Source organism: Ciconia boyciana, chromosome 14 (assembly GCF_034638445.1).
Source record: "Ciconia boyciana chromosome 14, ASM3463844v1, whole genome shotgun sequence".
Lineage (NCBI taxonomy): Eukaryota > Metazoa > Chordata > Aves > Ciconiiformes > Ciconiidae > Ciconia > Ciconia boyciana.
This window is the reverse complement of record NC_132947.1, coordinates 11,227,986-11,243,406: the sequence shown is the minus strand read 5'-3', so window position 1 is coordinate 11,243,406 and position 15,421 is coordinate 11,227,986. Positions and strand designations below refer to the sequence as shown.

Sequence of the window (15,421 nt, the reverse complement as noted above, 5' to 3'; positions counted from 1 at the left end):
GGGCCAGACCCGATTGAAAAAGGGCTGTATCTAATTCATTCCCTAATGGGTGGTTGACACTCTGTTGTGGCTCTGAAAAATTTAAGCAGTTGCTCAGCATCCTTTTCAGTGACCTGAGTATTACTAACTTAAAGGTACTACTATTTTAATTTTAGTAATGTGCTCTTTGCATTATTGTACCACAGAGCGAAAGCCAAGCTCTAATAACCTGCTCTGGTTGCAGGCAGGTGCTGGGTGCCCTCGTGGTCTTTTCCTCCCTTTCTTGGGGAACTGCTGCTGTTTTGTGGGTTACTGCCTAATGTGGCCCTGGGACAGGCTGGCTCCCGGGGCGCTGGCCAGGATCGCAGGGGAGAGGCTCTCCCAAAGAGCCATCAGCACGGCCACGCTCTCCTCCGGCACAGGCTGGTGTGGATACCCGATTCCTCCCCTGAAAGCACTTTTTCCACCACCCAAATCCAGAGACAAGATAAGAAGACAACCAGACTAGAGCTTAAACTGATGATTTTTTGGTAAGTTATTTAAACTTCTGTGTTTTGCAGGAGTAAATAGCCATTGCTGAGGATCCATCCATACACTCCATAGAGGCGATTATGCTGTGGCCTCTATCACCAATACTAAGCAGAGACGAGCCAGATTCAGGTAAACGTGCTGGATGGGGTGTCTCCTACACTGGAAGCCTCTGACAAATGCTTTGTACTTCAGCCAACCTGTGGTTCTCGCAGCCCATAAACTTCACTCACCCCTCTCCCACCAGCCCTTCCCCAAGCCGCTGCCTCCTCCGTCCCCCTCCCTGCACTGCTCACAAAGTCATCCCCCTCCCTGGGGCTCTGCGGCAGTGCCAGGTCCCCCCTCTCTTGCCAGGGGACTTGTTTGCTGTGTAATCGAAGAAAGAAGATGCCATTTTACCAGGTCAACAAGCACTGGAAGGGCTTTAATGAAGAAACTAACAGGTTACATGAAATTGAGGAGTGGCTTCAATGTGGTAAATTATTTAGGAGTAATAGATGCCCTATTTGGTGACATATTTATAAACTCGCAGCCTATACTCATGCTGATGAGACTAAATAAATGCCGAGGGTAAAATACAGCTTCAGACTTTATGAGCAGGCTGGGGTGTTGCAGGGTGCAGGGTACAGGGTAAGCCAGGCTCAAGCTTGAAGGGGGCTCTTTGATTTCTTATAAGGAATTAAGGTTTTTATTCAGACCCTGGATATCCAGAGGAAGTTACAGTGATGAGTTACTTCTTTTAATTCCTTTCTGCTGGTGATTTATTTCCTGACAGCACGCAGCTGCCTGTCCTCTCAACCAGCATCTCCTTAGCAAGCTGAGTGCTGACCTTCCGCCTCCACTTCCACCTAAAACTCTCTCAAATCCTCCTAACGTGTCGGAATACGTGCCGGGAGAAGGAGCAGGAACTCATTCTTCATCTACAGAGTTTAATGCTCTGGTGCATTTGCTGGCGATCTCGTGGTGCTGGGGGGATTTATCTGCCAATTACTTCTCAAGAAATAACAAAGGGTCACACAATACTTGGCAGATAAAGGCAGAAAGGGGAGAAGAAAACTGGGTTTTAATTGAATCCCAAGCACGTTGAACAAAAAATTTCAGAACTATCAATTAGCTGTTGGCATGGGGCTGAAATTTCATTAAGAGAATAGTGTTTTTAGGATGTCCCTGTCTGGAGGAAAAAAGCATAAAGAGGAACCGTGAAGACTGGAAATGCGACGGGGAGGTGGAAAAGATCCTGCTGGAGATGCCTCAGAGTTGAGCTGCTACTTAGGTTCACAGAGATCAAGACATCTGTCAAACTGCACGCCCCATGCCTGAGAAATGCCTTAGGTCAGGATGCAGGTGGGTTCCAAGCTCAGACAGTAAATCATCTTCCCACATGGCCTCAGGGCAAAGCTGGCTTTCCTGCCGCTCTCTGCACCCACAGCCATAGGGTGAAGGGCTGGGGATGTGGGACAGCCCGTCCCTGAGGAGATGCTGCCTGTGCTCGACGCCCTGGGGAGGCACCATGCTCCATAGCCCCCAGTCCCGCAGCATCGAGGGCAGCTGGGCTCTGCTTTGCTGCCGTGATCTAGTTACTGGACCACAGTAAACAGCACGGGCGTGCAGAGCCCCAGTCCCAGCTCTTCCTCCTCTCCAACCCCACCGTGCTTACAGGGTGTTACCAATGCTTTTATCAATGGCTTGTTCTGAGCTGCTAAGGAAAAATCTGTTCTAAGGGGGGAAAAAATCTGTACTAGAGAAAAAGTTGTTACAGGCAAATTGTTTAATTTCCTAGTTTCTTTTGCCAAATGGAACATTTTTTTCACATCGTAGCAAAAACACTTCAATTTTCTTCAAGAAGCAAATCCCAAATATCTGTGCAGAATTTTCTTAACAACAATAAAGAGGAACTTTGTTCCTAAATTCCCAATATACACACAAGAGTGCAAAAATGGCATGAATCCTTAAATTCCAAACACACACTGTTTCAAATAATTGCAAAAAACAATGTTCTCTTTCCTTATCCTTCAGTTATTTTGGGGCCAAAATAGATAGTTTAATAACTCACAATATAATAATCTTACATGCAAAGCCACCCCACACCAAAATGAAATCGATCCTGGACAGTTCCCAACAGTGGGAGGTGAGGTCTTGTTGTGACTCACCCAGGGAAGTGATTTCCCATAGACACAGAACGGTTACTTAACATCTTGTGCTCTTAAGAATATCACACAGATATTTTTCAAAGTGTATGCAGAATTCTAAGATCATTTAACACTATAGTTTGGTGAAAAACGGTGTTGAAGAGTGAGGCTGAATTGGCTGTTCAAAGAATTTTTTACAGTCACTTGAGGGTTACTGGTGGCTGACACTTGTTTTATTTGGCAAGAGCCTTAGCGTTTGGCTCATGTGTAATCTACATTTTACTCCGACTCAGATAGTGTCTTGCAAGTCTGGGGCAAGTGTCCTTGGGCTGGTTTCTTGGATGCCTGAGGTTATGAATATCTACTTTGCTCACGAGATGATAGCAGCAATGAGTATTGTTAGTCTTATAGTCATTTATCACAAAACACTTGATGGACTTTCACAAATTATTTTCAGGAAATAAGAGAATTGCTTCACCTGCCATTGAAATGCAACTGTAGCTGGGACAGAGAGCAACACTGCTCGACAGTTTGCAGCTACACCACACCGGGGCTTACAGGACAAGGCTATGGTATCCAGCTGCAGGAACTAGAGGAATTTGGACAGAAAAGGTAAAATTATCCAAAAGAAGCTTAGACCACAATGATGGAAGTATTACTGTTACCTTAAGGAACATTCATTATTGGTTTGTTCATTTTTCTGTAACAAATCCAAGTAGTCTGGACCTTGGGTTTATGTGCTACCAGCACAGCAATATTTCCAGAAGCATGGGGTGAGGTTCATGACACCCGACTTCGGTGATTCCTAACGTAGGAGTCTCCACCTGAGAGAGCCCCTTTACAGTCCATGGACAGAAGTAGTCACATCTCGGGAGGCATTCATCTCCTCCTGAGGTATGTGTCTTCCTCAGAGGACTATGCTGAGATGAGAGCAGCCGCTTCCTGGAAGTGCCTGATTGTCCCCATTAACTCTAGAAGGACTCTAGAGGAGCAGCTCACACAGTGTCTGTATTATAGGCATGTAAATTCAGGCAGGTGAATCTCAGCCTATAAGAAAACTGGTCCAGCAGAAAGAAGGTGGTGGTTTGTTTTTTTGTCCTTGAATGACCTTCTCTTCCTGGATTTCCTCTCAATGCTCTGGCCCAACTCAACAAGCAGTTGCACTTGCACAAACACAGAATGGCGTTGCACTGCTATATTTAACTACAGATTCTTTAAAGATGCTGAACATTGACCTGTGCCTAACACTTCACCAAACAAAAATAAATTAGCGTTAAGGAAAAGCAAATTAATTTGCCTCTAAGTATCTGTTTTGTTAAATGCCCTGGAGAGGTATTAAATTAAGCTTGCTGCAATGCCAAAGCAATTTCTGTTGGCACTTTCCCAACACAGTGCATACAGCCACATAGCTCCCACTGCCTGTGTCGTTTCAGGGTCCCAGGATTTATTTGGCAGGCTTGTTCTTCTCTGCAGGTGCAGGGAGACTGTTCAGATCTTCTTGTTTGGTGATATTGTGATCAGAGCTGTCATGAGAATAGTCCTTCATAGCGCTGTAGTACACCGGGGCGGTGTATGGCGCGGGGTTCTCAGCACTCTTCTCTTCACACTTGCATAACTTCCTAAAGGCAGCCCTGAATTTCTGTGACATGAGGTTGTAGATGATGGGGTTGATGGCACTGTTCAGGTAGATGCACATGCGGCAGAAGAGAAGGAACCAGATGTTCAGGTACGGAGGGTCAATGAAGGAGTTCACCACCACCAGTGTGCGATAAGGCATCCACAGAAGGGCGAAGAGGACCACCACGACAGCCAGCATTTTGGTCACCTTGCCAGCGGGGATATGCAAAAGGAGAAATAGTCAGATGGTGCTAAATCTCCAGCAGAGCTTTCACACCTGGAGAAATGGTGCAGACAGCTAATTCAGTCTACATATTGCTTATATCTCTCTTTAAGCGTTTAAAATAGGCACACAAACCATGGGGCTATTCCTCTCTGAATCCATTTTGTTCATGAAATAATAATGCATAAATAAAGCCCTTAAATGACAGGTTTTCACCTACCATTGAACAGCCTTTAAAGCTCTCTAGGGCAAGCATCCACCAGCCTGGAAATGGGCTGGGATAATCATGGGAATTTCTGTACCACAAAGCAAATTTGAAAATTGCACGTAACAATAAATCAATGGGGAAACTAACTTGTGCAAAAGTAGGGTCATAACTTTTGGGGTGCCATGGGGTATATCTCAGCTCCCTGCCTAGGATCTTCTGCTTTCCTACGCCAGCTATGCTCTTCCCAGGGAGAGGCTCCTGGTACAGAGCAGCACTGAGAGCAGCGGAGACTGCCTGGAGTCTTACACAAATTCCTACTTGTGCTGATACGGGAGTTACTTAGCTAACTGCTGTGGGTTATTTTAATTTGCAGCACACTAGGGAAGTACTACATTAACATATTAGGAACAAGAAGATATTGAGAATTCAGAAGTGAGCAGTAATCGCCCTCAGCTTGACTCAAGCTTGTTTGAGAAAATGGGGTTTTGTACTGAAACTCCAGTGATCCTAATGATTTTGACAGCTATTTCTGGTAGGTGACAACCATTCTCCAGCAAACGCTTACAGAATACGCACGTCCCTGAGGAGGAAAGTATGAGTAAACACTGATGCCGCACGCGTATTAAGGCAGTAGCGTTTCAAACATCAGAAAGGGAGTTGTGCAATGACTCCAGTTCTCAATATGGAAATAAGCACTTAGATCATGTTCACAGTCTCTCAGCTTTTCTTGGAGTGCTTTTTTTTACTTAGTCACAAGCAACTATGCCTTCCTGTAATGCTTTGGTTTGAGTAGAAATTGGGGGTGGTTGGTAGTGGCAACAAAACTTTCCCTACAAGAAAGGAACTATTCTCAAGCTGAGGTCAAAATAGAAGTGTTTTGCTGCGTGTGGTTTAATGGGAATGTGAGGACACTTCCCAGAATAAGATCTTGCAGTGATATGGTGAGTGCTGAGGCTGTTGCTAAGACTGTAGCATGTTTGCTGCCGCAGTTTGTTGCCTTTTGGGAAAGATAGGAGAGATTGTACAAGATGTGTCAGTGAAAGGTAGCTTCAGAGCTTTTCAATGCTTTTTACAAGGACTGGCTGGATGCAGGACAGCGAGAGTCATCTCACAAGCTTTTGGTTTCAAGCCACCCTATCTAGCATGCAACTGCTATGGTGATAATCTGGTTTATAGAAATCTCCTGAACAGATAGGCTGGGAGTGGACAGCAGCTGCTTGGCACACAGTTGACCATGGTCAAAATCTCTACGTACCAGCATGGCTGTAGCTGCTGCCTCCTGTTGAGGCTGGCAGGGCAATCCAGGCTCGGCCACCCCTTGCCAAGGGAAGGAGCATCCTGACAGCAATGGTGAGACCGTATTGCTGTGGCCTGCACTACAAGATGTGGGAACAGAGAGCTCCCAATATCAGATCAGCCCAGAAAGGCACAGATTTTGCTTCAACACCGTATGCCACATGAGCGGTGCATATGCATGGGACCTGCATTTTCTACTTCTCTATATAACTTTACAGCGAATAGACACGGCAGTGATGGACCATTCAGCCACACTGCTGCCTTCCACAGACCTGCTTCTCAGGTTTGCAGAGAGAATTGCTTTTGCTGTATTTTTTATGCATCTGAGGTTTGTTTCCCAAGAACCTGAATGAAGCTGATCTGAACAAAACTGTGCTAATAGCTGAATGCTAAAGCAAAATGCAACCGACTCCTCAGCTTAGGTGAACCTAAGTACAATTTCAGTCAGAATTTAATTCCCCTCTGCTAAGCAGTTTATTCCTCCTGGAAGAGGAGGGCAGGCTCTGCACTTTTCCATCCCATGCAGAGACTGAACACATCCTGGCCCTGCCTGGAAGGGTCCACGTTAAAGGGCTGTCTTGGGGGTAAGGTTGGTGGTAGTCTTTCCATCAACTTCAGCAGTCCTAGGCAGCAGGATTGCTGCAAAATACATCCTGGGAAAGTGAAATACCACCCCTCTGCAGGTCCTTACTGAGACACTGACACTCCTCACTCAGCGGTTGTCTCAGTTCCAAGATGCACAGTTACCCCTCGCAGCGCTGGGGAGAATAAATCCCTGCACTTCCATACGCTTAGCTCTGCTCTCTGGCAGGTGTCCCTTCCGGCCGGGAGGTTTCTGTACGGCCGAAATGTCTCCTTTAAAGCTACCAGATTAATACTGCTCATGTGCTTTCTCCTGAGACTGAAATATCTTTGGCTTTTTGACTGTTGTAACTCTCTGCCTTGTTTTACCATTCAGGAACCCACGATGTTTGTGAAGAGTGATCTGAACTCTGCACCCGCGTGACAACACCATGGGGAGCGTATCCTAATAAGGCTGGAAAGTAAGCTCATTCCGGTCCTTTCTGAGACCAAAAGAAATGTAGTCTGGATTCAGGGATTCATCTGCTTTTTAGCCATAACTGCCCCTGCTTTTTGCCTGGTTGTTATGGAAATGCCGGTGGTGCCAGCGAGCGCTCACCCAGCTCCTGCCCAAGCAAGCTCCCAACACCTCCCTCCAGACGGCAGAAGACCACAAAGTGCTGTCATCCAAAGAGTGCTTCCAGCTACGTGTCCTACAGCCCTGCAAAAAAGCTGTCTTTGTCCTGGGAGGGGAAACCAGCTGGAAAGAGCACCATGAGGATTTATTACCTCCAGCTCACTAAATGCCTTCAGTGCTCCCCAAGGACGCTGCATCCAGACCACAAGCTGGGACTTGCAGCCCTGCCCTGAGCATGCTGTAAGATTGGAATTTGCCTTTTAAAGCCAACCGTTCGCATGGACTGTGTTCTCCTGGGTGCGACTTCAGCAAAATTGTGTCGACACAGGATGTCTCCTCTGGGTAAACCCTAACGGTCTGTCCCAAACTCACTCTCATATCTCCCACATGGGGAAAGACATCTCCAGCATTGTCTGCATGCATGGCTGAAACCTGTCCCCGTGCCTTTCCTCACTCTACCTTGCTGAGGCGAGTAACTATAGCACGCATGAGGTACTCTGAACTTACTTCTGGTGCTCATGTGAAAAATGAACCTAATCAGCACTGAGGAGAGTTTGGGACATTTATCCCTAACTGGAGTAGTCCTGAATTATGGCCCCAAAAAACCAGCTGGACCCAAAAAAGCCAGAGCTTTGCTGTAGCCTCAAAGCATTCCTCAGGGAAGCACCAGCTCAGGGACAACAATTTTTCCGACAAGTGTTTTGCAGCAACTCTGTTGTACATAGTGTGTGCACACAACAGCTGTAAAGGAGCTATGGATAGAAGCAAGACAAGGGTTTGTAGACAAAAGGGTAAGTTTTACTACAATAGTTGAAATTTAGCTGAAAAGCACTTTAGAGCATGTAAGCCAGGGTTGTTGCTGGATGGCCAAGGGTACCTCCTGTACAGACCCCTGACTACAGCCTGGTCCCTGTGCCAAAGCTAAGGGGCAGCTCATCTTCCACCTCCCCGAGCCAAGCCCCGTGTAACTCCTAGAGCAAAGCCACTGTGAGCATCCTTCTTGCTCCATTCAAGATGATCGGCATCTTGCCTCCCTGCACAGCCCTTCCAACCCATCCCCTCTGGCAGCGCTGGGTCCAGCCTCTGCCCCTGTTCTGGAGGCCACAGACCTCTCCCCAGCCAGTGTCACCCCTCCTTGCCCAGGCACCATCACCCTGAGCTGCAGCATCCTTTTTCAGGAATCCCACTCCCTCTAGTGGTCCCTCTCCGGCAGGTGAAATTGGAGGCGGCTGGTGTTTGTATCTGTGGCCCTTTCTCCTGGAGGTGATAAATACAGCAAAACTCACTGTCCTGCTCTGGACTTACGTGTTTTAGAGGGAACAGCAGCATCTTCATACTCTGAAAAGCAAGCAGTGCAGTGCTGGGGCTGCATAGGAGCACATCCACAGCAAAACACCCCCAGCCATCCAGGCTCTTTAGAGTCAAGGGAGAAAAATGGGCACCTCTGGAGTAGCCCCTTTGGGGCATCTCTCAGGGGACCCTGGGCACGGCACCTGGAAGAGCTGGTTCCCCTATAAAGGGAGGCCAGAGGAGGAGCACTGACATGGGTGCCTGTACCCTGGTCAGAGGAACCACCTGAACTACACAGACCCAACGCCCGTCCTGCCCTGCTCTGCTCTCCTGGCTGACAGATCCTCGGGGAGCCAAACCGCCCTCTCACACCACTGGTCTGTGATGGGAACCTGGCAGATGCTTGTGCACCATCACCCCAACAAACTCAAAGGTGTTTGCAGGGTTGGAGTCCCGCTTCGCCGCAGCACTGGGACACAACCTGCTGTCTGCAGGGTCCTGTGAAGCTCTCGCTGCACACGTGAAGCCTGTCAGACAGCAACACTATTGCTGTTTTGGACCAAACTTGCAACCATGATTTCTAATGGTGTCTTTAGTGGTTTAGTCTACATGGCAATTGCATTTTAAAGAAGCTGCTCCCTCACTTCAGTCTTCCCCACTGGGAGCACATGCATCACTTTCACAGCCTCCTCATCAGCCTGTCAGATTGGAGAGCACCAGCATTTGTTATTAGAGCAGTTTCCAATGCTGTGTCCTCTCTTCTGATGCTCAGCACGAGGCTCTTTCCCAGGGGGCCCCGTGGAAATTCCCGGTGACATTTTCAAGGGCTGTAAGCACTTCTCAGGAGAGTGTAAAAGGTTGATGGCATTACCTGTCAGGCTGCCCTTTCCTTTTCACCCTGGCCACGGGTGATTAATGAACAAGGAAACCTGCTTATGAGCTCCTCAGCCAGCATCAGCTATTGCAAAGTAGTGTCCGGTGGTCCGAGTTGAGAACCATCTGTGCTTCTTCTTTCCACAAGTTTCCTCTGGTTTTGAGGGCAGTGATGCCATGGCTATCAGAAAATCAGAGAGGAAACCTTTCTTCTGGTGAAGATGACACAGAACACCGGTGTCCAGGCTGTTCCCTTTTAGGGCTCATACCTGCCCATTGCACGGGGGAGCTTTTTGGCGTTGATTTCCTTGGAGGTGAACCTTGCCTGGAGAAGACCACTCAGGTCCCTTCTGTGCCTCTCTCCCACCTTTGCTAAAGCCAAGTTGGTGGGGTGTCCCATGGATCTGGGTGCTGGGGGTGCTATGGGGGCTGTAGCCCCCCCCAGACTTTGCCCTGTCCCTTGACATCGGCACATGCAACTCTGCCTCCATCGCCCACATGTCCTGCTGTGGGGCCCCACTGGCCATGGGAATGCTCTCCTCTGCGCTCACTTTTAAGCCCCTTCTCCTATCCAGCATCTCTATCTGCCAGCTCTGCTGGCATGAATGGGTTCGGCTACCTTCTTTCTCACATTAAAATCCCTTTCTTAATGATCTGCCCATTCCCCAGCACTCAGCCCCCGCTTCCCCTCTGTTCTGCCCCCACCACCCCTCTAGGGTCCTGCGTGCTGCAACATCTCCCCAAAAATATCATTCCTGTGGCTCTGGCTGCCCCTGCTCAGGGAGACAAATTCCAGGCAGAATCCAGTGATGACCCCTTGGGGTCTCTGGTGGCCTCTTCCCCCCCGGGTGGCTGGGTTATTTGTTTTCCCCTCATAACTAGGTGCAGAATCATGACTCACTGCAGCTTCTGCTCCTCAATCCATTGCACTGCCAGCAAAAACCTCTGGCTGGATTTCAGTGCTAAGGTAGATGCTCTGACAGGACCTGGGTTTGTTATGCTCGAAGTGCTTCTGTACGCACTGCCCGAAACTCTCATCAAAATAGCCGTGTGGTTTTACTTGGCTTTGGTGCACAGATAACTTATTTCTACACACTGTCCAGCAGATCAACCCCTCCACAATGAATCAAGTGGTTAAATTTGAACTCCCAGATCCCATTTTTCCCCCCTCTGATTTTTATGGACAGTCATATAAATTTCCCTCTGATTATATATAAAATGAAGCAATCATGTCCTATAGCCATATCCAGCTTGTGAAAGATGTTCATGGAAAAACCTGGATTGCAGCCACCTCTGGGGTGCAGCACTGCATCCATTTGACAGCCACCAGCCCGTGTGCCGGCCACCTAGCCCACATGCCACCAGTTGCACAGCTGGGCTTTCTTCCTCCATCACTCTCAACACAGCCTGCTTTGAAGAGCTGCTGGTGTGAAATCAGAAGGAAGCGTTCAACAAAACATAGCTGGAAGCCCTGGGAAAATGCTTTACAGTTTAAAAACTCGGTGCCATCTTTATTCCTAATGATGCCAGCTCTGCGATGTCAGACCAGCCAGGGGAAGTCTTTCCATGCTAAGGTATTTCGGGAGGTAATGATGATCTCGAGAAAACTCCTGGTGTAACAGAAAAGAGAGCACAAGATGTTTCGAGGAGCTGGAGCGCCTGTCATCCAGCCCCATCAGCACTAACGGCCTCAGACACTCGTCCTAATGATGCTGGAGCACACTGTGTGCAGCACGGCCACTCCATGGCACAGCACTGTGGGGAAGCGGCACAGCCCGTGCAGCGGCTGCTCTGGAAGGAGAGGTCCATCGACCCGCAGCTTTAGGCACTGCCTCGTAGTATCTAGAGACCTCGCTGCCCAACATCCTGCCTGAGGCTCCCGCAGCAGCCAGTGACCCTGGAAGAGCAGGCAGGTACTTTTGCAGAAGTCAGGACTTGCTTTAAACCTTTCTGTGCTGGAGCAAAAGGGGGAAAAAGCTGAACTGGAAAGACTTAGAAGCTGATGAAGAAATATGCATTCTCTGGGCTGTTCGCTTCCCCTCCGCGACTCTGAATCATCTCTCCTGGGGAATGGAGGTTCCTGTACAAGTCAGGCAATGAGATACTGATTCGGAAACATGAGGACTTTAGGACAGGCTGAAGCCTATTTCAGGCTGTCTGGAAATCACAACAGAACTGGTGATTTCAGTAATTTAAGCCAGACTCCCAGATTCAGCCCTTTCCTTTAAAATAGACCATGTCTCTGCCTATGCGAAGTTTGAAATTGGAATGGGATGGTCTCCTGCAAACAGCCAGCTAGGAGGCAACAGAGTCCCATGTCCAGATGCGGACCCATCCAAGGAGATGGGGCAAGAGACAGTAATTGTCCATGTGGACAGAGAAAGAGGAAGAACGAGGGCAGGAGGTGGGAGGAGAAGGAGATGGGGAGCCAGGAGGCAGCTGAATGACAGAGGAGTCACCGAGAGGGAAGACACGCCACTGTGACACCAAGGCACCTTCCCCAGCTGCAGGGACCAGGGGGCTGCAGCCAGGGCTGGGCTCACAGGGCAGGGGGTCATGCCAGCTCTCCCCTCCCTGTGCTCCCCTAAATCCCAGGTCACCTGCCCAGGACCCTGCCTGGGAAGCAAGTCCTGCTGGCTTAATGTGACCCAGCACTTCCCTCCTCAGGGAGGCAATCAGTAATTAATTATCCAGGAAACACCCCTGCACTCCTGCCTCTCTCAAGCGATGCTGGAGCCCTGTCCTGCTCCACCAAGCTCAGCCAAAGCAGGGGGAGCCCATCTGTGCTGCCAGACCCCAGCTGGGCTTGGGGGGACCCTCCGTGCAGCAAACTGGCTCACCCAGCTCTCCCTACAAAGGGAAGCAAAATATTGGGGCACCCCATCCCCTGCCAGAATGCCCCTCCAAGCACTGAGCCCCTGACAGCACTGCCTGCAGCCCGGCGTGCCCCAGCCCCGTGGGGAGCCCCTACCTGCTTGCGGGAGCTCAGGGCCCCCTTGTTGCCCAGGCAGGAGAGCTTGAGGGAGCCGCCCTGGTGCGTGGAGCCCAGGCAGGAGCGCTGCGGGGTGGCGGGCAGGGGGCTCATGAAGAGGATGCGGGCAATGAGGCCGTAGAGGACAGTTGCCAGCCCCAACGGGATGACGTAGAAGACGGCAAAATCCAAGAAGTAAATGGGCATGTAAAGGCTTCTGGAGACCCGGTAGCCACAGCTGACCTGTGCCCCATCTGAGAAGGTGACCTGGGTCGTGTCCACCAGGAAGAACCAGATGAGGCAATAGAGGGAGGTGAAGAGCCACAGCGAGGAGATGATGCGCTTGGCGCGGGACACGGTGCACAGGAGCTGCGCTTTGATGGCGTGGCAGATCGCGATGTAACGCTCCACTGTGAAGGCGGTGATGGACCAGGCGGAGATGTTGATGCCCAAGTACTGCAAATAGGTGATGCAGAGGCAGCCGGCGTAGCCGTACACCCAAGAAGCCACCACTTCCGAGATGTTGGGCAGCCCGGCCGCCAGCAGCACGATGAGATCAGCCACCGCCAGGCTCACCAGGTAGCAGTTGGTGGGGGTCACCATGTGCTTGCTGCGCAGCACCACCAGCACCACCATCACGTTGCCCGCGATGCCCACCCCGCAGATGAGCAGCACCAGCAGGATGGTGACCACCTGCAGCTCCAGGGGCTGCCGGGGCATCCTGCCCAGGGTCTGGTTGCCGCTGCCGCCCAGCGCGGCTCCCGGGCTGGCCGAGCCGTTCTCCATCGCCCCCCGAAGCCTTCCCCGGCGGAGCTCCGCTCACCGTGCGGCGGGGAGCGGGAGAGGGGAGAGCCGGGAGCGGGGAGAGAGGGGAGCCGGGAGCGGGGAGAGGGGGGAGCCGGGAGCGGGGGGAGCCGGGAGCGGGGAGAGGGGAGAGCCGGGAGCGGGGAGAGGGGGGAGCCGGGAGCGGGGGGAGCCGGGAGCGGGGAGAGGGGGGAGCCGGGAGCCGGGAGCCGCGCCGCGGCGCCCCGCTGCCCCCCGCCCCCTCCCCGTCCTCCCGCCCGCCCCGGCTCCTCCCTCCCCTTTTTTGCCACGATTCACCCCAAGTCTTGCAGCCGCCCGGCTTCTTGCACCCACCTCCCCTGCAAACTCCCTCGCCGAGCCTCCGCCGGGAAGGGCGGGGAGCGGCCGGGACCACCCCAGTCCCGGGGACCCCCGGGGCCTCCAGGACCCCCCCGCCCCGGGAGCCACCCGGGCCCGCCTAGGACCCCCAGCGCCCGGGACCCTCCAGGACCTCCCCCAGCCGCCGGGACCCCCGGGAACCACCAGGCCCTCCCCAGGACCGCCCGCGACCCCCAGGGCTACCCCAGTCCCCGGGACCCCCCATCCGCCTCCCGCCCCCGCCCCCGCCGCCTGCGCCCGCCGGGTCCTAGCGCACCCTGAGCCGAAGAGGAGGAGGAGGAGGAGGAAGGAGCCCAGGCAGGGGATGGGGGGGGCAGGTTGGAGACCCCGGGGGCTGAGAGCCGCAGGGGCTGAGAGCACCCCAGCAATGAGCGGGTCCACTCCAGGACTCGGGACTGTGGGTGCCTTGTGTCCCCAGCCGAGCCACAGGCTGCAAGGAGAGCTGAGGATGAGGGGTCCTTCCTTCCTCATCCTCAGGAGGATGGGACCAGGGTGATGCTGCGGAGAACCATGGCCTTGCCCGTTTCCTTTGGGCTGGGGCAGAAGAACCCCTTCTCTGGGGGTCACAAAATAGTGACCTCCTCACGTCGTCTTTCCTACAGTCACCCCTGTCCCAAACAAGCACATTGGTGTCACTCCCTTGGGGAAAGGTTTACTCAGTCCTGAGCTGGGGGATCCCATATGTCCCTGACAGTCAGGCTGGGATAGCTGGCATCTCCCCGATGGTCCAGCTGAGAGATCCAGTACCTCACCAATGGTCATGCTGGGAGATCCAGTATCTCCTTGATGGTCAGCAGTGGACAGAATTTGCTGCCAGCTCCGTGCTTGCTCCTGATGTCTTGCTCCACAGTCTGTCACAAAATGCATTTTCAAATTGAAAGAGCAGTTGTGTTTGCAGAGCTAAAGTGCTAAGGGTCCCTTAATCTGTGGAGTGGAGGAAAGGACAAGGGGAAAGCTCACTTTTTTATTAGATCCAATTTCAATTAGAGGCAGAGGCGTCCCATTAATCCCAGACACTGAGGCACATATCCAAAATGTGAAGGATCATCCTGATGCCAGGTGATTCAAGTCCAGGGTTTCACAGGCAAATTTCTAAGCCTGGGCTGTACAAACCTGGGTGGATAAAATGCCTTTTGCCTCAGCTCAGGGAGCAGTAGTCTGTCCCCAGGCTCTGGCTTGCTGTGGCAAATAATATTTTCCCCTTTTCTCTGGGAAACCTTATGCCTCCGTTTGGCTCCACAGAGGACAACCCCTGTAGTTTTTCACTCCCTCCTGTGACATTTCGTTCACCTTTGGGTCAGTTATAAAGGACAAGTATTCTCTTCTCTTCTTTCCATTTGCTTTCCTTAGGGCTCCACGGCCAGCCTGCACCAGGGCCTGCCTGTGCCCTGGCCAGCCTGGGACCTCTGCCCTATGGCCCTTCTCCAAGCTGAAAAAATACCCTCTTCCTGCATATTGCTCATTGTGGCAGGCACACAGTTATTTCAACAGACGGTAATCTGTCAGCGCCGGCAGCTCCCTGTGCTGCGCTGGCCGTGATGGATGCTGCCAGGAAACACCCAGGTCTGAGGATCGTGGTGGTCAGAAACAGGTCTCCGCTACTGCATGGCACTTGGAGTTAGTTGTGAAGCAGCACATAACAGGAGATAAATGAGTAATGACAAGATTTAATCTTATTGCATGTGTTCGTGGGAAGGACGGGGAGTGTGGGCATGTGTATTTGCTCACATAATTCAAGGGTTTGCATACTCTGCTGCTCTGGAGTGACTCCAACACAGACAGGCTTCCAGCGGTTCATCAGGCTGCTGCTGTATCATAGCAATGCTGGGCATCCTCCGGCTGCAGACTGTGGCAGAGACAGCTGAGGCCTCAGAAATACAATCATGAGTGCCTGCTTTTCATGAGTTTATGGAAAACAATATTTATT

The 15,421-nt window shown here is 51.5% G+C and overlaps 1 protein-coding gene across 1 annotated transcript; it reads right to left on the bottom strand.

Moving 5' to 3' along the window:
• Nucleotides 1-3,893: 3,893 nt before the first annotated feature.
• Nucleotides 3,894-13,186, bottom strand: LOC140659540 (thyrotropin-releasing hormone receptor-like). Its single transcript, XM_072879314.1, has 2 exons — nt 12,313-13,186; nt 3,894-4,461 (listed from the first exon to the last, which is right to left on the bottom strand). Exons 1-2 carry the CDS (start codon nt 13,096-13,098, stop codon nt 4,081-4,083), a joined length of 1,167 nt encoding a protein of 388 aa, XP_072735415.1. The 5' UTR covers nt 13,099-13,186; the 3' UTR covers nt 3,894-4,080.
• Between the last annotated feature and the right edge of the window lie 2,235 nt (nt 13,187-15,421).

What these genes read in the sequence shown, in the direction of transcription:
- LOC140659540 (XM_072879314.1), bottom strand. Translation starts at nt 13,098, where the DNA reads ATGGAGAACGGCTCGGCCAGCCCGGGAGCCGCGCTGGGCGGCAGCGGC. An exon ending in CCCTGAGCTCCCGCAAGCAG is followed by an intron (nt 4,462 to 12,312) that starts GTAGGGGCTCCC and finishes CCCGCTGGCAAG; the next exon opens with GTGACCAAAATGCTGGCTGT.